This window comes from Hemiscyllium ocellatum, chromosome 3 (assembly GCF_020745735.1).
Source record: "Hemiscyllium ocellatum isolate sHemOce1 chromosome 3, sHemOce1.pat.X.cur, whole genome shotgun sequence".
NCBI classification, from domain to species: domain Eukaryota; kingdom Metazoa; phylum Chordata; class Chondrichthyes; order Orectolobiformes; family Hemiscylliidae; genus Hemiscyllium; species Hemiscyllium ocellatum.
Genome location: NC_083403.1, coordinates 50,305,152 through 50,328,099, shown reverse-complemented (window position 1 = coordinate 50,328,099; position 22,948 = coordinate 50,305,152). Strand labels below are relative to the sequence as shown.

General features: G+C 40.8%; 1 protein-coding gene across 5 annotated transcripts in view; it reads left to right on the top strand.

Moving 5' to 3' along the window:
* Positions 1 to 22,948, top strand: part of map7b (microtubule-associated protein 7b) — a 142,308-nt gene that overhangs the window by 101,856 nt on the left and 17,504 nt on the right. For all 5 annotated transcript variants that reach the window (XM_060849904.1, XM_060849918.1, XM_060849888.1 and 2 more), the window contains 6 exons: positions 954 to 1,076; positions 6,314 to 6,438; positions 12,497 to 12,633; positions 12,839 to 13,107; positions 20,561 to 20,720; positions 22,068 to 22,251. In XM_060849904.1, the coding sequence (XP_060705887.1) occupies positions 954 to 1,076; positions 6,314 to 6,438; positions 12,497 to 12,633; positions 12,839 to 13,107; positions 20,561 to 20,720; positions 22,068 to 22,251 (998 nt within the window). The remainder of the gene's footprint in view (positions 1 to 953; positions 1,077 to 6,313; positions 6,439 to 12,496; positions 12,634 to 12,838; positions 13,108 to 20,560; positions 20,721 to 22,067; positions 22,252 to 22,948) is intronic.

The following is a 22,948-nucleotide window of genomic DNA, read 5'->3' as shown; positions in this document are numbered from 1 at the left end:
ATATGCGATAGTGCAGAAACAGTGTTGAAGTAGGAGGTCAGCCATGATCTAATCGAATAGTGGAAAGGGCTTGAAGGGTTGAATGACGTATTTCTCCTATTTGTGTTCTTATGACCTAATTGTAGAGTATTTATAGTTATTAAAGGAGTTAGTTGACTTAATGACATACAATTTTGTTTAAAAGTTACAGTATAGTTGGTAGGCATTGTTATTTGATTCAGTAATTTATAATTATGCAATAAGCTCCCTAATTAAAAATGTTAAAAAGCCTTTCATCAGTATGACAAGAGGATTTGATTTCCAGAGCAGTTTCACGTTACAATTTTGAAGCTTAATGTGTATTTTTGTTTGTAAGGCTCATGCATTGCAATTTTGATATTTTAATATGATCACTTCACACTACTATGCATGAAGTAAATTGTCTGTTTTGCCAATTCCATATAAATTCAGTTTGATACAAATTGCCTTTTCAAATATTTATATAACTATAAGGTTTCAACTTTTTAAATACTTCTGCCTGGTTACTTTGTGGCATGAAATATATTAAATGACATGATGCTTAATTAAGCTAAGGATATGTATGTTGCTGAAGCATCTATAATATCTCACGTAACGCTGAATTTGTTGGTAAATCATAGTACTATCCTGCTGACCAACCTAATGCATTTTTATATTCGCTGCTTCCTCCAGCAACAGCCCACTAAGTTATGTTGGCTATTATTTATGTACTTAACTGCAGTTATGCTGCCAATTGTGCTTTGTCGTTATCCCAGAAGTTTAAGCACTGGCGCAAAGCTCTATATGACCATAAATAGTGTTTAACCCCCCACACACAACCTTTCTTTTGTTCATGCCTCCTCAGAGCTGCTCTGCCAGTGCCTCTCTACACACTTTTTGTATATTTTATCTCTGAGATGTATTGAAATATGCTAACTTTTCTTAATTCTGCATAGCTCGACGTTTGCAGCTCAGTCCTTGGGAAAGTAATATTGTCAATCGCCTGCTGACGCCTACTCATTCGTTCTTAGCCAGGAGCAGAAGTACAGCTGCTTTGTATGGAAATGGTCAGGATTCAGGTAATTCTACACATTGAAATTTCCATTACTTTCCTAATTCTACAGTGTTAAAGTAATTATTTGTTTGCTAACAGACTAGTCAAAAATGGAAGATCTGTGTGTGTATGACATTTTAAAATAAATATGAAAACTTTGAAAGTTGCATACCAAACCCTTTTAGGTAAAGGGCAAAAGGTTTAGAGCAGATTTGAGGAAAAACTTTATTCACCCAGAGGGTGGTGGGAATCTTGAACTCTGTGTCTGTTGGTATGGTAGAGGCAGAAATCCTCATTTCTAAGAAGTAAAGCTATGAACCAAGCTCTGGAAAATGGGATGAGAATAGTTAGGTTGTTTCTGAGTGGCACATACACGATGGGCCAAAAGGCCTTTTTTCTGTGCCGCACATCTCTGACCCGTTCATGTAAAAATCGCATCTCGTTTCCTCAATGTCCTGATCCTGTCTTCCATCAAAATGTCAGAAGTAGGAGTGATCATTGTGCAATCATTAATGTTGCACCATTTGTTGCTACATAGATGTCGAAGTAGCACCGATCCACAGTCTAGACCTGGATGTTGTCCAGGTCTCACTGTATAAATGGCAAGTAACGTTTTATGCCGCAAGTGCTATCTCGAACAAGCCAGAAGCCAGTCAATGCTCCTTAACGTTCATTGGCATTACAGTTGCTGAATCCCTTGCTCCCAACATCCAAAACATTGCCATTACCAGAAACTGAACTGGGCCAGCTATGTGCAAGTGCAAGACAAAGGTTAGGAATTCTTTGTCGAGTAGCACATCTCCTGACTGCCCAGAGTCTATCCGCTATCTACAATCACAAGTCCAAAATATTATGCATTCATCCAGGCAAATGGAATCTCAAAAACACTCCAGAAGCTCAATACTATCCAGGTAAAGCACTGCGTTTGATCAGCACCTGATCCACCACCTTCATCATTTATTCCCTCCTCCACTGACAGTGACAACAGTGTATATCATCCACTTCACTGCCACAATTCACCTAATGCTTCTTCAGTAGTGCCTTCCAAATATGTACCATCTAGCACCTAGAAGGATAAAGGCAATCGATACAAAGAACACCATCACCTGCAAATTCCCCTCTGAGCCACATTTTATCCTATCTGAGAACCATATTGTTACTTTTGTCATTTGTCATTTGGTCAAAATTCTAGAACTTGTTAAGAGTACCTACAGTGCACATGCACTGTGGTGGTTCAAAAAGGCAGCTCACAATTACCCTCCATCACAAGAGCATTTAAGAATAGGCAATAAATCATGGCCTAGCTGTCAACACCCACATCCCATGAATTAATACTTTTAAAAATTATTACAAAAAGGAATTAGTTCTATAATAAGCCAACCAAACTGGAAAAACATTTACATTACTATTTGTATGTGCTTTGTGAATACCAAAATTATCAGAAGTAATTCCAGTAATGCAGAATATAAACCTTGCAAATGTGTAATTCAAGTCTAGTTTGCGAGATTCCTTGATTCAAAAGTATTGACAGATTTATCAGTGCAACTCTTATGCTTATTCAATTCTGGTTTATAAAATTGGTGGCCGTGATTAAGGTTTGCTGAGCTGGGAAGTCTCACGCTTCGGTTTCCATGCATCAATTTAAATAGTGTAGAAGAAGATGGCATTTGAGCAATGGAAGAGAGTGGATGTTGAAGACAGATAACTAGTATGGGTGTGGTCAATCCTATTTATCGTGTACAATGTTGTAGTTCTAAATTACTGTTGATTGATTCTGCTTTTTTAATTTGTTTACTCAGTCTTGTTTAGCTGAAATTGTATATCTGCCTCTGAAATACTCCGAATTAATGGTGGAGGCTGATACAATTGCAACATTTTAAAAGGCTTTTGGATGGGTATATGAATAGGAAAGGTTTGGAGGGATATGGGCTGGGTGCTGGCAGGCGGGACTAGATTGGGTTGGGATATCTGGTTGGCATGGACTTGTTGGACCGAAGGGTCTATTTCCATGCTGTACATTTCTATAGGAAAAAAATTGGATTTAAATTTAAAACTAATAAAGTCTCTGAATAAAAGTTAAAGCCATGGTGACAAATAAGATACCAGCCAACCTGCATCCATTTTAAACAAATTTGCCTACAAAACATCTTAAAGCTGCTTGTAAACGCATCAGCTATTAAATGTTTTCAGCTGTAAAACTTCCTTTTGTACCAATAAGGTATTTGTATTAATTAAAATCTGGGCTGCCACCGCCACCACAATTGGTTTTAAAATATGGCAGTGATGCAAGTTGACTGCTTTGTATGTTGCAAGTTAGGTTATGGGAAGATGATGACTATTACAGTAAAATGAAATAATTTTCAAAGTATTTTGTTTGGAATGATGCACTTCAATTTTGAAGCTTATTTCAATTAATTGCCTTGCATACTATTTTCCTGTTGTCCTTTATTTGAAGTGAAATCTGTCCTATTGATCTTTTCTAATAATCTTTTCTATTATACTGTGCTGCTAGTTTTTGATGTCTGCTCTCTTTGTAGTGTTTTTAGTTGAATGGATGTAATGTAAAACAATGCAAATACTTCATTGTGTTTCAACCAATCAGCTGTTCATAATCTGTTGCTTTGTCTCTATGGACAAGTGTAGTTTTCTTGATGTATGTTTTATAGTTGCACTTTAATACCAAAACCATTACTGTTGGCAGTTTGATACTCTGGTTTGTTTGGAGAAATGCAAAAGGACTCTAGTCAAATATGCATTTTTAACCAATTGACGACAACTGAATCCTAATGTGATTTTGATTTTACTGATGCTATATAGATGCACGTAATCGTACATTGAGATTTTGTAAAAGAAATAACAGTGAAAATAATTGTTTTACTTGTCAGTATTGGGGAACACTGTCAGCTACTTCTGACTCAATTAGGAATAAGTTGTCAGAGTCATCCTGTTTTACCAGAAGCATAGGCAGAAGTGAGGACTGCAGATACCGGAGATTAGAGTGGTGCTGGAAAAGCACAGCAGGTCAGGCAGCATTCGAGGAGCAGGAGCCCTTCATCAGGATTCCTGGAGTGTGGGGGTTGCGAAAGCCTGCTCAAGTTCTAAAATTGTTGAACTTGACATTGAACTCAGAAGTTAGTGGAATTCCCAAGCCAAAATTTAGTTGTTCTTCCAGCTTGTGCTGAGCTTTGCTGGACACTGCAGCAAGCTTGAGATGTTGGCCAGGGAACGAGGTGAAGTGGTTGGCAACTGGAAGATTGGGTCTTTTTTTTAATATATGGACAGAACATGTGTTCAGTGAAGTGGTCACCTAATCTATGCTTTGTTTGCCCTCTGTAGAGGAGATCACATTGATCAGCAAATGCAGTAAAGTAGATTGAGTGAAGTTAAAGTGCTGCTTCGCCTGAAGGTGTGTTGGCCCTTGGATACTGAGGAGTGAGGAAGTAAATAAGCAGGCGTTCAACCTTCTGCAGTTGAAGGAGGAGGTGCCTTGGGCCAGGGTATATTAAAGGGAGTGATCCTTGCAGAAGGCTGGCCAAGGAGGGAAAGGGAATGTGTTTCTGGTGGTGGCATCGAGCTGAAGATACCTGAAATAGCTAATTGGATGGAAAGGGGATCTTATCGTTGTTGTGGGAGGAAAAAGAGGGGGTGAGGCTGAACAGCAGAAAATCCGTCTGACCCCACTGAGGGCCCTGTCAACTACAATGTTAGGAAATCCTCAGTTTAGGAAGCAGGTGGACATTTTGGACGCTGCCTTGTCGAATTTGGCATCGTTGGAACATATGTGACGGAAGAACTGGGAGAATGAAATAGAGGTTTTACAGGATACGGGGTGCAAGGATGTATAATCGAGGTAACTAGGAGTCGGTGGGTTTATAGTGGCCAGTCTATCCTCAGAAATAGAAACAGATTATGGATATAGGTTTGCTTGCAGAGTTGGAATGTTCATTTTCAAACATTTCATCACCATACTAAGTAACATCTTTGTTGAGCCTCTGGATGAGGCACTGTTGGTGTAGCCTGCTTTGTTTATATATTTGGGTTTCCTTGGGTGGGGTGATATCATTTCCTGAAGTGACATCGTTTCTTGTTCTTTTTCTCAGGGGGTGGTAAATGGGATCCAAGTTGATGTGCTTGTTAGTTCTGGTTGGAATGCCATGCTTCTAGGAATTTATGCGTGTCTTTGTTTGTCTTGTCCTAGGATGAATATGTTGTCCCAGTTGAAGTGGTGTCTTTCCTCATCCGTATGTAAGGAAATTGGTGAGACAGGGTCATGCCGTTTTGTGGCTAGTTGGTGGCTAGTTTTCTGCCTGTTTGTCCAATGTAGTGTTTGTTATAATTCTTGCACATCAACTAGCCACAGGAATGACATCACCAACCCAAGGAAACCCAAACCCAAATAGAAAGCAGGCTACACCACCAGTGCTTCATCCGGGGGCTCACTGAAGATGTTACCTAATATGGTGACACATGTCTGAAAACGAACCTTTCAGCTCAGCGAGCAAACTTATATCCAGAATCTCAACCTGAGCTACAAATCTTCTCAACTTAATAGAAACAGAGGTCAAGGAAAGGAGGAGTCAATGGACCAGGTGAACATGAGAGTAGGGTGGAAATTGGAAGTGAAATTGATAAATATTTCCAATTCCAGATGAGAGAAGGAAGCAGCACCAATGATATTGGTATGTCGGAGGAAGAGTTGTGGGTGGAGGGTGGCATAGGACTGAAACAAGGATGTTCTATGTACCCCACAGAGATAGGGATAATTAGGGCCTTTTCAGGTACCCTTGACCACTCTTCTGACCTGAAGAAAATGAGAGTAGTTTAAAACAATGAGAACAAGCTCAGCAAGGCAGAGGGGAATGATGGGTGGGTGTGGTTCAGTCCTTTGTTCCAGGAAGAGGTGGAGAGCGCTAAGAACATCCTGGTGGGGGTGGATGTGTAGAGGAAGGCCCCTTTGCCAAAGTTGTCAAAATTAAATAATTTAGTTAGGATGCTTGGTAGAAGAGTCTTTACTTGTGCCATTTCAATACATTCGCTTGTTTCAGTTCAAAGTTGAACCACCTTTTCAGTTCATCCCTTGGACAATATGTCGGTTTTCATATCCCTTATAGGATAGACAGAAATGGTTTTGGTAGCTCTCTCTTCTTTGCATTTCTTTCAAGCTAATACCACCTGTCTTTTCTTCTCCTCCTTTCTCTTTTTTTCTTCTTCTTTTGTGCACTTCTCATGATACTGCAGTTATCCCAATTTGTCCTCGTTCAGTATCTGCCAGCTCTATTGCCCCACCAACTTGTAAGAATCTTCACAATAGGACGTCTGACTGGTCAAGGTTCGTAGTTGGCATACCTGATGTCAGTGGACAGAAGAAATCCCCTTATCATCCAAAGGTAAGTGGCTGTATTGCTATATTGTGACTCTTTCCATAATTTAACTATTTCTTGTTAAGTAATTTTTGTTTCTTTATAGTCATACAATCCCCACAGTGTGGAAACTGGCCATTCAGCCAAAGCAGTCCGCACTGACCCTCCTGAAGAGATTCACACCCAGACCCATACCCTACCCTATCCCTCTAACCCTACATTTCCCATGGCTAATGCACCTAACTTACAGATCTCTGAACTCTGGGCAATTTAGCATGCCCAGTCCTCCTAACTTCCACATCTTTGGACTTTGGGAGGAAACGAGAGGACCCAGTGAAAGCCACACAAACATGGGGCGAACATGCAAACTCCACACAGTCAATCGCCTGAGGTTGGAATGGAACACTGGTTCCTGTGAGGTAACAGTGCTGACCACTGAGCCCATTGCATTTGTACAAGTGTTCAATTCTGTGGGAGCAAAGAATCACTAAATCCTTAAAACACAATCAAAGAATAAAATGAAGTTTGTGCCAAAATGTTACAGTAAGTTAATTTGGTTTGAAAATTGGTTTTGAAATTTGTGATGAAGCAATCAGCATTCATTATTAACTGGACTTGTGAAAGGTAATCTGATATGTAGAAACGAATAATTTAAAATGCCTTCTCTTGCTTTTCCCATTTACTAAAATTTTTAGAGTCCAGTTAAGCTTGTTAAGTATAACTTTCAATAGTGACAGAATCTAGTGGTCAATGACCTGAACTGTAAAACCCTGTATAGTGGAGAAAATGTTCAGTGCTATTATGTACTTAAGGAAAATTTCTGAAATCACATCATAGTCTTTAGTTGAGCAAGGCATCTTTTTACTTTTTCTCAAACAAAGTAACACACTACATTCTTACTAATACTGTGCTTTCCTGTATTATCTATGCATACTGCAAAACCTGTACCTTTAATTACCTTAGTCATGAATGATTTATCATTGTCCATGAGAGACACCATCTGCTCCCTCAGGCCAACTTGCTTCCAAGCTCCCTTGTTAATTGTTTATCAATAGTTCTCTCCAAGTATCAACCTTGGTAAATCTGTCTCACTCCTCACCTCCGAAGTAAACAGCTTGGCCCCTCAGCCCTTGCAGACTATTGCATCATCATAAGCCTTTGTTTCCTCAGTCCTTGAAGTATTGCCATCTTTCAAATTTATGTCAGTCTTTTCTGTAACTCAAGTCGTAATCTTCAATAAGGTTTCTACTCCTGTCATAGTACTGAAAAGTTTCTTAGTGAAGAATGATAAATTTTGTGACTGTGCTAAAAATACACGATTCCTTCCTTTCTCAGCCTGTCTGCAGCAATTGGCATGGTTGATCACACCATCTTCTTCCATTACTACTTCACTGTTGTCCACTCAGATGGAACTCCAGTCACCTTATTCATTGACTATGATGAGATAAGAAAATCATTTGCAATAGCTTCTCTTCCCACTTTTGCAGGTTTACCCATTATGTTTAAATTAAAACCCCAAGTTCTGGACTCCCTCTGCCATGAGGAACATGCTTCCTGCATCTAACCTGTCTAATCCTGTTAGAATTTTACAGGTTTCTATGTGATCTCACCCTTATTTTTCTTAGGTCCTAGTCAATAAAATCCTAACTGATTCAACCTCTCGTGTCAGTCCTGCCATCCCGTGCATCAATTTGATAATCTTTGCTATACTCTCTCTCTATAGCCAGAATATCCTGTCTCAGATAAGGAGACCAAAGCTGCACACTGTTTCAAGTACAGCCTTGCTAATAACCTATATAGTTGCAGCAAGACTCCTTTGTTCCTATACTCAAATCCTCTCACTATGAAGGCTAAAGTATAGTATGCCACCTTTATTGCCTGCTCCACCTCTGACTGGTGCATCACAACATCCAGGTCTTACTGAACATTCTCCTCTCCCAATGTACAGCCATTCGAAGAATAATCTGCCACATTATTTTTGCTACCAAAGTGGATAACCTCTCCTTTATCCGCATTCTACTGCATCTGCCATGCATTTGCCCACTCACTCAGCCTATCCAAATAACACTGCAACATCTCTGCATTCTCCTTTCAACTCACCAACCCAGCTTTGTGGTGTTTGAAAGTTTTGAGATATTCAATTTAGTTCCCTCATCTAAGTCATTAACACATACTATGAATTGCTGGGGTCTTAGTACTGATTCTTGCAGCACTACTAGTCATTGCCCGCCATTTATGAAAGTGACCCATTTGTTACTACCATTTCCTGTTTACTAGCCAATTTTCTATCTATCTCAATACATTATCCCTAATCCCACACACTTTAATTTTACTCGTTCATCTCTTGTGTGAGACTTTGTCAAAAGCCTTCTGAAAGTCTAAATAAACCACATCCATTGGCTGCCCTGAATCAATTCTGCCAGTTACATCCTTAAAGCATTCTAGTAGATTTGGCAAGTATGATTTCTCTTTTATAAATCCCATGCTGACTGTCTGATTCTACTGCTGTTTTGAAAGTGTTCTGCTTTAAAATCCATGAAAATAAACCCTAGCATACTCCCCACTAATGTCAGAATCACTTTGTCTCTTCTTTTAAATAGTGGATTACATTAGCTACCCTTCAATCTGTAGGAAATGTGCCTGAAGATCTTGGATAATGCATCCAATATTTCTCTGGTCACTTCATCAAATATTCTGGAAGGTAGATTAACAAGCCCTGGAGACTTATCAGCCTTCAATCCCAACAGTTTCTCCAACACCATTTCTCTACAAATACAGATTGTTTCAGTTTCACCCACTGACTAAACCCTGTGTTCCCTTTCATTTCCATTATATCTTTTGTGTCCTCCTTTATGCTAATGTAATACCCCGTTTAAGAAGGGAAGGAGGCAGAAGATGGGAAATTATTAACCACTTAGCCTGACCTCCGATGTTAGAGTCCATTGTTAAGGATTAAATTATGGTGTACTTGGAAGTGCATAGTTAAAATAGGGCAGAATCGGCATGGTTTCGTCAAGGACAGGTAATGCTTGAAAAATCTGTCCGAATTCTCTGAGTAGGTAACAAGCATATTAGGCAAAGGAGAACAATTCAGCATGATCTGTTTGGATTTACAAAAGGCCTTTGACAAAATGCCGCACAGGAGGCTGCTAAATAAAAGCCCGTAGTGTTAGATGTTAATGGCATGGATAGAGGATTGGCTGATTGGCAGCAGCAGAGTGTGGAGATAAAGGGTGGCAGTGCATGACTGATGGAATTCCATCGGGGTCCATGTTGAGCCCACAACTATTCATGCTTACTTATTAACGAATTGGACAAAGCAATTGATGAGGGCTGTTACTAAGTTTCCAGGTAAGAGATTGGCAGGGGGATAGGTAGTGTTGATGAAGTGGGGACACTGCTAGAGGACTTGGACAGGCTAGAATTGGCAGATGGAACACGATGTGAGCAAATGTGAAGTTATGCACTTTGAGGAAGAATAGAGTTATAGACTATTTTCTAAGTTGGGAAAGGGTTTGGAAATCTAAAACAAAAAGAGGCATGGGAGTCTGAATTTAGGCTTCTGTTAAGGATAGCATACAGGTTCAGTTGGCAGTCAGGAAGGAGGCTTTGGTCAGGCCATATTTAGAACATTGAGTAATTTTGAGTCTCTTATCAAAGAAAGATTTTGCTGGCCTTGGGAAAGGACCTGAGAGGTCTGCAAGAGTGATCCCAGGAATGATGGGCTTGTCATATGAGGAGCAGTTGAGAACTCTGGGTCTGTACTTGGAGTTTGGAAGGATGAGGGATGAATCTTATTGAAACTTGCAGAATACTGAGAAGCCGAGATAAAGTGAAGATGGAGAAGATATTTCCACGAGGAGGAGAGACTAGGAACTCGGGGCACAGCTTAGAATGACGAGGCAACCCTTTAAAACAGAGATGATTTTCTTCAGCAAGAGGGTGGTGAATCTGTGCAACTCATTGCCGCAGAAGGCTGTGGAGACCAATCATTGGTTGTATTTAAGACAGCGATATGTTTTTGATTAGTAAGGAAATAGAGGGTTGCAGGGAAAAGGCAGGAGCACGGAGCTGAGAAACCGATCAGCCATGATCGAATGGTGGAGCAGACTCAATGGGTCGAATAACCTAATTCTGTTCCTATATCATATGGTTTTTGCCTTGGTCTTAGACAATGAATTTAGTTCGTAAGCCATTTCTTTGTTCTTTGTTTCTGACTAAGGGACATACATTAGTTTCCACCAATCTTTTTTTCTTTGCATACCCAAAGCAACCCTTAGTTTTTATGTTCCCTGCAAGTTTACCTGCATACCTTTTTTCCCTTCGTAATCAATCCCTTGGACCTCCCCTTAGTAACATGTCCTCAGTATGCTTTTTTCAATCTAATGCTATCTATAATTTTGCATTTAAACCATGGTTTGGTCAATGTTCTCTTTGCACACTTTCATCAGATAGGAAGAAACAACCTTTTCAGGTCACCCATTTGTTCTAAGAATGTTTGACATTGCGTATCCACTGTCAATCCTCACTGAAACATTTTCCCAATTCATCATAGCCTTACACAGTCATATTTTCACGTTTCTTAAGATTCAGAGCCACTATCACTGCAATTCGAGCTCTTATTTCATAGTTATATCTCCTTATGTAATCTATTTACAGAATTGTAGATATTTTCTAACCAGCTCTGTTCAGAGATATGATGCATGTCAAGTGGGGCTTGAACCCAGACCCCAGCTCCAAGGTAGTGAAACTCCAACGGAACCACAAGAGGCCATTCTTGCTCAGATATTATGACACAGCCCTGGAGCAGTTCTAGCCCTGGGGCACGGGCAGTACCACTACCGCAAGATCCCTAAAATTGGATCGTACACTGCCAGCAGTGGAGGTGCTATGGTTAGATATTTTCAAATAAGCCCATGCAGATTTATTATTACATGACCCTGGAGAAAGTGGGGCTTGTGGCCAGGCCTCCTGGCTCAGAAGTTGGGACACTACTACTTTTACTATTACTAAACTACAAGAACCCATTTTATAGGACCAGTTCAGATGTAGCATGAAACATCTCTTAAATCATTAATATGTATTGTGAAGAGTTGGGATCCAAAACTGATCTTTACGGTATTCCACTAGTTGCTGCCTGCCATTCAGGAAAAAACCCTGTTTATTCCTACTTCAACCAGTACACTATCCAAGGCTTAGTATTTGGCTTGGCTAAGCACCATTTCTCTTTTCTTAACTGAATTTCTGTTGTCTTTGTCCTACAGGGAGCTCTAGTTTTGTTTATCCCACCTTCCCTCTTTTGAGAGAATATACTTCACCTGCACGCAAACCATCTCCTCTTTGAAAGTTGTTCAGCTATGTCTTTCCTATAATTCCAGTCTGTGTTCTTGCCCATTGATTTATCCTTACTTGGAAAATGGTATTGGTCAATCTGTTATCCTAAACTTTTTTGGTTAAATGATCACTGTCCCATAAATGTTCCCTCACTTATTAAGTAATATACTTGGTGCATCTCATGCCCAAGAACCCAGTGCTTCCTTTCTTGGACTTAAACACATGCTCCTGTTGGAAATTTGCTACTCCTGATACCACATTGTTTGGGAAATATATTTACTTCCTTTGCATAATAAACTTCTGTTTTATTTTTGAAACTGAATCTGTATCATTGCATGTTTGTATTTCAGTAAAAGAACAATAAAACCAGATTTCAGTCTGGGATTTTAGTTGCTCACTATATTAATGTCACCTGGGATCATCACAACCCAATTAGAAATCAACCTTGGGCTTTTGATAGTTGTAATCTGTCAAAAGTATTTTGTTAGTGAATGTTTGTTACCATGTTATTTTTTGCATCTCTATTGGGGTTGGGTTTGAAACGAAGTGTAGTAGACTAGAAAGATTGAAAGTGTAAAATTGTTCCAGAAAACGAATCATTAAAGTTGAAAGTCCTGGAGATGTATTGGTCGTCATGAACTGAAGTATTATACAAAGTATGTGGATTGATAGATTACGTATTCCAGTATTTTTTTTTTGAGCGTCATCACATTGGTAGTAATAAAATGAATTTGGACTGGACTCGTCCTAGGTTGACAAAAAAGAAAAAGAGAGAGAAAATGAAAGGGAGAAGAATGCACTTGTAGCTTTAACCGCGAATGCAACAGTGAAAAAGTCAAATTCTCCTTTAATCGTGAAACATAAGTCACCAGTGCCATCCACAGTCCGGTAAGGCAGACATCTTGTTCTAGAAATGTAAACTTCTAGAAATGCATAGAACTGTAAACTTCTGAAATTGTGATTTGATGTATTTATTCCATAGTTTGAAATGAAACCTGAATGAAGAATATATAAGGGAAACTTAATTTTTAATTACTTTGTCTCTGTCTTTATGACTTCCTTTGTTTTTACTCTATTGTACTTTTTTAAATAGATCATCAACAAAAGTATCAACTTCTGCAGTGAATGAGAAACCTTTTGATCTGCCACCTGACTCAGTAAAGAGTTCATTAAACCTGCAACTACCTTCTCCAGGAAATGTTGGCCCAGTCAAAACTTCTGAGTGTGAGAAAAAGGATCAAGAGAAAGAAAGACTACAAGATGAAGAAAATGCAGATAAACAGCTTCCTGTCTCCCCTCCAACAGCATCAGTTAAGCAGCCCATGTCTGTTGAAGAGTCTGCTACAAAACCAGAGTGTAAAGGTATTGATGAAAGGAAAAAGATTAGCAAGGATTAAATATGGCCCCATTACAGGTGGGGTCAGGAGAATTTGTAATGGAGAACAGAGAGATGGCAGAGAAACTAAACAGTTACTTTGCACTTGTCTTCATGGAAGAAGATACAGAAAACCCCTCAAATACTAGGGGACCCAGGGACTTGTGTAACTGAAGAGCAAAAACAAGTTAGTATTTGTAAAGAGCTAGTACTGGGAAAATTAGCTGGATTGAGGGTTGATAAATCTGAAACAGATGAGCTTTATCAATGCTGAAGAAAGTAGCAAGGGAGATGGTGGATACATTGGTATTTAACATTTGTAACTCTATAGATTTTAAAAAGGTTCCTCCTGACTGGTCAATAGCAAATGTAACCCCACATTTTAAAGGGAGATTACAGAGTTATTGACCTGTTAGCTTGATGTCCATAGCAAAAGAAAATGTTGGAATCTATTTGAAAAGGATACAATAACCGAACCTTTGGAAAGAGTGGGAAAATTAGGCTGAGTCAACCTAGATTTACGAAAATGAAGTAATATTTGACAAAATTGGAGTATTTTTGAGGTTGCTTGGAGCTATAGGCTCTTTTTCCTGTTGTTCCTGGTCCTTTGGGTTTTTTTAGAACATAGAACATAGAAAAGTACAGCACAGAACAGGCCCTTTGGCCCAGGATGTTGTGCCGAGGTATAATCCTAATGTAAAAAATAATAACAACCTACGTACCCCTCAACTCCCTGCTATCCATGTGCCTGTCCAGCAGCCACTTAAATGTCCCTAATGACTCTGCTTCCACCACCACCGCTGGCAACGCACTCCATGCATTCACAAATCTGCGTAAAGAACCTACCTCTGACGTCTCCTTTATACCTTTCCCCTAATATATTAAAACTGTGACCCCTCGTACCTGTTAATCCTGTCCTGGGGAAAAGTCTCTGGCTATTGACTCTATATATTCCCCTCATTATATTGTATACCTCGATCAGGTCTCCTCTTTCTCTCCTTCTCTCCAGAGAGAAAAGTCCTAGCTTTTTCAACCTTTCTTCATAAGGCAAGCCCTCCAGTTTAGGCAGCATCCTGATAAACCTTCTTTGCACTCTCTCCAAATTCTGTGTCTTTTCTATAGTAGGGTCACCAGAACTGGATACAATATTCCAAGTGTGGTCTCACCAGGAACTTGTAGAGCTGTAGCAAAACCTCGCGGCTCTTAAACTCGATCCCCCTGTTAATGAAAGCCAAAACACCATGTGCTTTCTTAACAACCCTATCCATTTGGGTGGCAACTTTCAGGTATCTATGTACTTGTACACCCAGATCCCTCTGTTCCTCCACACTATCAAGAATCCTGTCTTTAATTCTATATTCAGCATTCCAGTTCGACCTTCCAAAATGCATCACTTCGCATTTATCCAGGTTGAACTCCATTTGCCATTTCTCAGCCCAGCTCTGCATCCTGTCTGTCATGCTGCAGCCTTTAATAGCCCTCAATACTATCAACGACGCCTCCAACCTTTGTGTCATCTGCAAATTTACTAACCCACCCCTCAACTTCCTCATTCAAGTCATTTATAAAAACTACGAAGAGCAGAGGTCCAAGAACAGAGCTCTGCGGGACCCCAGTCAATATTGACCTCCAGGCAGAATACTTTCCATCTACAACCACTCTCTGCTTTCTGTCAGTCAACCAGTTCTGAATAAAAATAGCCAAATCTCCCTGTATCCCATATTTCCTGACTTTATGAATGAGCCTACCATGGAGAATCCTTATCAAATGCCTTGCTGAAGTCCATTTACACCACATCTACTGCTTGATCTTTGTCGACCTGTCTTGTCACTTCCTCGAAGATTTGAGAGGCATGACCTGCCCCTCACAAAGCCATCCTGACTGCCTCAGAATTCTTTCCAAAACTTTGCTGACCACAGACGTAAGACTGACTGGTCTGTAATTGCCAGGGATTTCCCTATTACCCTTGAAAAGAGGAACAACATTCGCCTCCTTCCAATCCTCTGGTACGACACTCGTGGAGAGTGAGGAGGCAGAGATCTTTGCCAGCGACTTGGCAACCTCCTTTCTTGCTTCCCGGAGCAGCCTAGGATAAATCTGGTCTGGCCCTGGGGACTTATCAATCTTAATGTTTTCCAAAATTTACAGCGCATCAACTTTATCAATCTTGATCTGATCAAGCCAGTATCCTAGCTCCTCAAAGGTCTCATTCACAACAAAGTCCTTTTCCTGAGAGAAAACTGAAGCAAGATACTCATTCAGGGCTTCCCCTATCTGCTCAGACTCCACGCACAACTTCCCTACACTATCCTTGATTGGCCCTATCTTCTCCCTGATCATTCTGTTATTCCTCACACGTGTAAAATGCCTTTGGGTTCTCCCTAATCCTATTTGCCAAGCCTTTTTCGTGCCCTGTCCTGGCTCTCCGTCCACTTCTGAGCTCCTTTCGAGCAAGCCTGTAATCCTCTAAAGCTGTGCTAGATCCTTGCTTCGTCGCCTTACGTAAGCTGCCTTTTTGCTTTTGTGGAGAAGCTCCTCTGTTCTCGTCCTCCAAGGTTCCTTAATCTTACCCCTTCTTACCTGTCTCGGGAATAAATGCGTGCGTCACTCTCAACAACAACTCCTTAAACAGTCTCCACATGTCTGCTGTGCCCTTTCTGTGGAACAATTGTTTCCTGTCTGTACTTCCCAACTCCTGTCTGGTAGTGTCATAATTTCCTTTTCCCCAATTAAATGTCTTCCTTCAGTAACTGCTCCTTTCCCTCTCTAAGGCAATGTTAAATGTTGGGCAGTTATGATCACTGTCACCAAAGTGTTCTCCCGCCATGAGATCTAACACCGGTCCTGGCTCATTGCCGAGCACCAAATCTAAAATGGCCTCTCCCCTCGTCAGTCTGTCTACATACTGAGTAAGGACACCCTCTTGAACACACCTGACAAAAACGGCTCCATCCAAACCATCTGCACTTAGGAGGTTCCAGTCGATATTGGGAAAGTTGAAATCACCCATAACTGCAACCCTGCTACTTTTTGCATTTTTCCAAAATCTGCCCGCCTATGCGTTCTTCAATCTCTGTACTGCTATTAGGTGGTCTGTAGAAAACCCCAATGAGGTGGCTGCTCCCTTGCTGTTCCTGACTTCCACCCATACTGACTCAGCAGACAGACCTTCCTCAACAACCTTTGTTTCTGTAGCTGTGATGCACTCTGATTAATAATGCTGCACCCCCCTACTCGTTTTCCACCCTCCTTGTTCTTTTTTTAAATGTTCTAAACCCTGGAACATCAAGCAACCATTCCTGCCCCTGTGATACCCATGTCTCCATTATGGCCACAACATCATATCTCCAAGTACTGATCCATGCTGTAAGCTCATCACTCTTATTTCTGAAATTCTGCATTGAAGCAGACACACTTTAACAATCCCTCTGTTTCATCACATGAGAAACCTTCCCGATTAGATTCACTACCTTCTGTCACTGCCCCATCTGCAAATGTCCCCCTCTCGGATATGTGGCTCTGATTCCCATCCCCCTGCCAATCAAGTTAAAGCCCTCCCAAATCACACGAGCACATCTCTCACCCAGGACATTTGTGCCCCTACAGTTCAGGTGTAACCTGTCCTTCATGTACAGGTCCCACCTTCCCAGAAGGTATCTCAATGATCTAGGTATCTGAAACCCTCCCTCCCGCACCAGCCTCTCAGCCACATGTTAAGCTACGTTCCTCACCTCACTATCTCACGGCACCGGTAGCAAACCTGAGATCACCACTCTACTCATCCTGCTCTTCAGATTCCAACCTAACTGTCTGTAGTCACTTTTCAGATCCTGAATCCCTTTCCTGGCTATATCATTGGTGCCAATATGTACCCCGATATCTGGCTGCTTGCCCTCCCCCTTCAGAATCCTGTAAACCTTCTCCCTATACATCCCCTCGATTTCTCCCTCAGCCTCCTGGATGATCCGAAGTTAATCCAGCTCCAGTTCCAGTTCCCTGACTTGGTTTTCGAGGAGCTGTAGTTGGGTGCACTTCCCACAGATGTAGTTGACAGAGACATGTGAAGTGTTTCTCATCTGCCACATTCTGCAGGAGGAACATGTAACTGCCCTAATATCCATATCCTGCTACGCTGAAAGCCTGCACGGGACTAAACAAAGGAAGAGAAGAAAAAAAAAACTGAAAACTTACCGAGTTTACAGACTCTTAGTAAGGTTAGAGGACGTGGGTGGGAGGGAGGCCCTACAGTATGGGGTCTCCGGTATGGATCTCAACCACTTAAAAACTTCCCAGAAGTCCTTTACTCCTCCCTCGCACCTCTCGGCAAATGGAGGCCCTGACGCCTGAGGTAAGTGTTTTAAACAGTTAGACTCACCTTCCCAGAAGTCCTTCGCTCCTCCCTTGCACCTCTCAGCAAATATCTCAGGATATCAATATCCCAAGACATCCTAACAATGTGATAAACCCAATTGTTCTTTGTTAAAGCAAGGTACGTTACATAATATTGAAATAATACTAACACATCACAAACATATCTGTATAGTACTCACAATTGCAGGTGACCCAGTTTACACAGACTCACCTATGCATAAAATTGAAATAGGTAATTAGACTGATCCATGCCAACCTTCAGTTGTTGATCAGACGATTACTATTCCTGAGGAAGCTAGCTATTGCTCTGAGGCAGTTTCTTCTACTCCCATGCGTGCACCCTGCATGAACAATTCTTCAGCGATTGATCAGCTGATTATGGGAAAACATCACAAGTGTATCACATTTTCTATGATCAGTTAACCTTTCATCAGTGAGGATATGTTTGATTTTCCTGAAAGGAGCTTATTATAAAGTTTTAAATAACCATGACGCCATGTCAGCCTGCTCATGGCTGCTGATAAAAAGCTATTTCCTTGCAGGCTTTTGTCATCCATTCACTATGATATTTACACAGTGCAATCTTGTAGTCACCATCCTCTATTTTTGTTGACAAACAGTCAATTACTACACGTGGTGCCCTGTGTCTGGTTTTAAGTACACCGTGTCACTAGCTCAATACATCCGAGTTGTGCCATCTAATTCTTGATGTGCAACCCCCCCCACCCTCGCCCCCTTTTCAGGAAACACTTTTATGGCACCATCCAACTAATGGACCTTGCAATTAGGCAGGCTTCATAAGTGCTTTCTCATTTTGGTTTGTCCTGACAAATTTAAGATTACAACCTGCACAATGAGCTTTCACACAAAAGGTGAGTAAATAAAATTTAGAGTGCATGGGATTATAATTAGATACTCCTCAGAAAGAGGAGGAGGTGGAATAAACTGGTTGTTCTAGAGATCACAGGCTGTTACTAATGGTGTACTGTGGGATTCTGTTAGGTCCACATCCATAGCAGTTCATCATATACAGGTAGTTCTGGGATTATGGAATAGGAGAAAGCATGGACTGCAGATGCCAGAGATCAGAGTCGAGAGAGTGGTGCAAGAAAAGCACAGTAGGCCAGGCAGCATCCGGGGGGCAGGAGAATCGACGTTTCAGGCATAAGCCTGTTCTCCTGCCCCTCGGATGCTGCCTGGCCTGCTGTGCATTTCCTGCACCACACTTGGGTTCTGGGATAATGTGTGTTTTCGGAGTGCAATTTGGCTATAACGTCGTTGAAGAATTAAGGAATGGAATTTTCTAGACCATTTATCTCTGTTCACAATAATGCAATTCCAACAGGGATCAGTTTGATCCCTTTGTTCTGCGCATGCGCTAATGTCCAAGCAGAAATCTCCACGCTGTTCTGCGCATGCACTGGTGTCTGCGCTGGTAACCTTGCTGTTCTGCACATGCATGATGTTAGCGCTGTTCTTTGTGCTGTACTGCACATGCCAATGTCTGCTGCCAACAGAGCAGTTTTCTATGAGTGATACTATACAGAGAGCATCTTTCTTGAATTTTCTAAATGTACTGTTAAATTTACTTTTGGTAATAAATATGATTTCAACCTTCATTCAGGATGTGCAATTATTCATTTAAGGACCTCTCCTAATTCCTCCAACTCAGGCGCAAACTCCCTCCACTGTCCCTGATTAGCCCTGCCCTTACTCTGGCCATTCTCTTGTTCCTCAAGTGTAGAACTCCTCAAAGTTTTCTTAATCCTACCTGCTAAAGCTTTTCTATGCCCCCTTCGAGCACTCCAAAGTCCATTCTTCAGTTCCTACTAGGCTACCTTGTAATCCTCTAAAGCCCTGTCGGATCCTTGCCATCTCAACCAGCAATAAGTTTCCTCCTTTCTCTTGACTAGATGTTCGATATCCCTTGTCACCCAACGTTCCTTCAGACTACCATCCCTCCTTGGCTCAGTGGGACAAACCTGTCCAGCACGGTCAGCAGGTGCTTCGTAAACAACCTCCACATTTCTGTTGTACATTTTTCTGAGGGCATCTGTTCCCAATTTAGGTGCCCCAGTTCTTGCCTAACAGCATTGTAATTCTCTGACCACCTTCCCCATTAAAAAGTTTACAATACTGTCTACTCCTATCCTCCTTGAGTATAGTAAAGGTCATTGAAGTTGTGATCACCATCACCAAAATGATTTCCCAATGAGCGATCTAACACCTGGCTTGGTTCGTTGCCAAGCACCAAATTCAATATGGACTCCTCTCTGTTTTGCTTATCTACATATTACATCAGGAGCCCTTCCTGGGCACAGCTGACAATAACTGCTCCATCAAAACTATTTGAACTAAGTAGGTTCCAGTCAATATTAGGGAAGTTAAAGTCATCCATGACAACAGCCCTGTTACTTCTGCACCTTTCCAAAATCTGCCTCCCAATCTGCTCCTTCCTATCCCTGTTGCTTTGTGTGGCCTGTAGAAAACTCCAAATAAAGTGATTGCTCCTTTTCTTGTTTCTGACATCCATCCATACATACTCTGCAGACAAACCCTCCTTAACGATCTCCCTTTCTGCAGCTGTGATACTATCCTTGATTAGCAATGCCACTCCTCCACCTCTTTTACCCCCCCCCCCCCTCACCCATTCCTTTTGAAACATTTAAACCCTGGAACATCCACCAACCATTCCTGCCCCTGTACTATCCAAGTCTCTGAAATGGCCACAATATCATAGTTCCAAGTACTGATCTGTGCCATGAGTTCATCACCCTTATTCCTGATATTTTTTGCATTAAAATAGACATACTTCAGTCCATCATACTGACCATACTTTGCCCTATCAAGTGCCAACCCTCCCTTACAAACTCTCTGCATGCTGTATCTGGCTGTTCTCTACCTACTCCATCATTTGACCCATAGCTCAGGTTCCCATCCCCCTGCCAATCTAGTTTAAACCCTCCCTTTTAGTGTCTTCTCTTTTAAGAATCATGGGGTACATGAAACTATTCATGTACATTTAAATTGTACACCTAAATTCCAATATTTATTTTTCTATATACATAGAAATTGATCAAGTCATACTGTCGTCTACTCCTGGTAAAACCACAGCAGGTACTACTGATCCAGCAGAAGCTACGAGACTTCTGGCCGAGAAACGGCGAATAGCACGGGAACAGAGGGATCGGGAAGAAGAGGAGAAAAGAGAACAAGAGGAGAAAGAAAGGTACCTATGTTTGGGAGGCTGGGGAGTTGGAGATAATGAGAGGTAAAGTTGCATTCTGCCCATGTTGCGTTTACTCCTGTGCAGTAAACAATTAGTACAACCAGGACAAGACAAGTTCGAAAGTTGAATTGTCAAAATTACCATTTAATGACTTGGTTACCATAATGATAGCTGTGACAGACTGTTCGGTAAATCTTCAATTAACATTTTTCTTGAAATATTTGTATCAAAATAGGTTCCATTGTGACTGATGCAAAAACAATTTGACAGGAAGTCCATGCTGCAAATCTTGATGTAACATAGTGACTTAATGAGTCCCTGAAACATATCCTAGTGAAGATTTTTTACTTCTGATTTCATGGAAGCAGAATGCTTGTACTACAAAAAGAGGCAGTTCGTGTTGGTCCTTTGCAGGAGCAATTAATCTGCTGATGCTAAACAAAAACTAAAGAACTTTGGATATGTAAATCTAAAACAAAAGTAGAAAGTGCTGGAAAAACTCAGCAGTTCTGGCAAATACTGAGAGAAAGTAGTTCAGGTTTCTGGTTTATTGAGCCCTTAGAACTGCTTGTGGTACGGACAATGTCATGTGTGCTGGAGAAGGGATGGTGTGGTGGAGGGAGGGGAGAAGGTCTGAACAATAGGTAGAGATGGTGCTCAATGAGAGAGGGGGGGATAAAGCAAAACCTAGTTGGGCAGACAAAGGAATGGGTCACGGTCAGCCCGGGAGGATCATAGAATCCCTACAGTGTGGAAGCAGGCAATTCAGCTGAATGTCCTACTTCAGCTCCAATGTCTTATGGTATGAAATACTTGGCGAAGGAGGAAAGTTAGATATTGGAAAGGTTTCCTTTGCAGTTGTGGCTGTATTAATGATTATACTTGGGCAGGTTTCCAAGAGGATAATGAAATATAAAGTTATCGGTTACCTGGAAGTAGAAAGATTTTGGGGATGCAGGTAGTTTTCTGGAACTTTGTTTGATTAGCGGGAGTTTGAGGAACTTTTCAGATCATTTTTCTAAATTTATCTTGGTAGTTTTGCCGCACCTACTAAGTGAATCCTCGAGTGAATGGACCACTGTTATGCATAGCTGTATGACATCTGGATGTAGATGACATAATCAGTCAGGTGGCCTTTATGTATGTATCATGGGTGTCCAGCATTTTTGTTTTCCTTTCCAGCACTCATTTATTTTTTTTAAAAAAATTAAAAGTACATCGCATGATTTAGAGTTTTTAAGATGAGTGCAGACTTGAGCCTCTGATCGAAAGGGAATGCCTCCAAAGTGGGACACTTCTGTTTTGTACATGTCTAAACAGATGTTTATGGATTGCTGTTAAATTTAGGCAAATGAAAGAAGAAATGTTCAGACGAAAATCTGAAGAGAAAGCTCGTCGAGAAGAAGCAGCTCGGAGACTTGAGGAAGAGAGAAAACTTCGAGAAGCACAGCAAAAACTTGAAGAGGAGCAACAATTTCTGGAGGAAAAGGCTCAAAAAGAAAGACTTGAAATAGAGCGTTTGCAAAAGCAAGTAAGTGTTTAGTTTATTACTACTTTATGTAATGAACTAGTTTTTTTTCCCTACCATTTACAAAGACAAGGGTATCAGATGTAGGAGAACATTATTACCTGAAACTTCCAAGTCTCTCTCCATCCTAACTTGGGACTATATCACTGTCATTGAATCAAAATCCTGGAACTCCATAACACATCGGGTATCCCTTCTCCATCCTTTACCTGCAATGGTTTGTGCAGGCAGCTCACCTTGATAACACTTATAGAGACGGGCAGTAAATGCTGGACTAGCCAGTGACACTTAAATTCCAGTAACAAATTTAAAAGAAAAATTTAATATCTGAAGAGAAGTTAATGTATTAAATATTCAAATTTTGACAAACATTGAAGTCTTGGTAGTTGTCACGGAGCCACAGCTTATGCAAGATATGAACTTGCACTAAAATTAAAGATCATCTTTTTAAACAGTACAGTGTATTATTTTCTGCATTGGAGAAAGTGTAAAGCAATTTATAATTATTTCCAGGAATGAGGAACTTCAATAGAGGATAAATTGAAAAAGTTTTAACTGTTCTTCTCTTTAAAGGACAATAATGAGAGGAGATTTGATAAAGGTTTTTAAAATCATGAATGGGCTGGATCGATAGACAGATAGAGGCTGTTCCCCCTCGTAATTGAAAATTAAGATTCAGGGCACATAGATTTAAGTGATG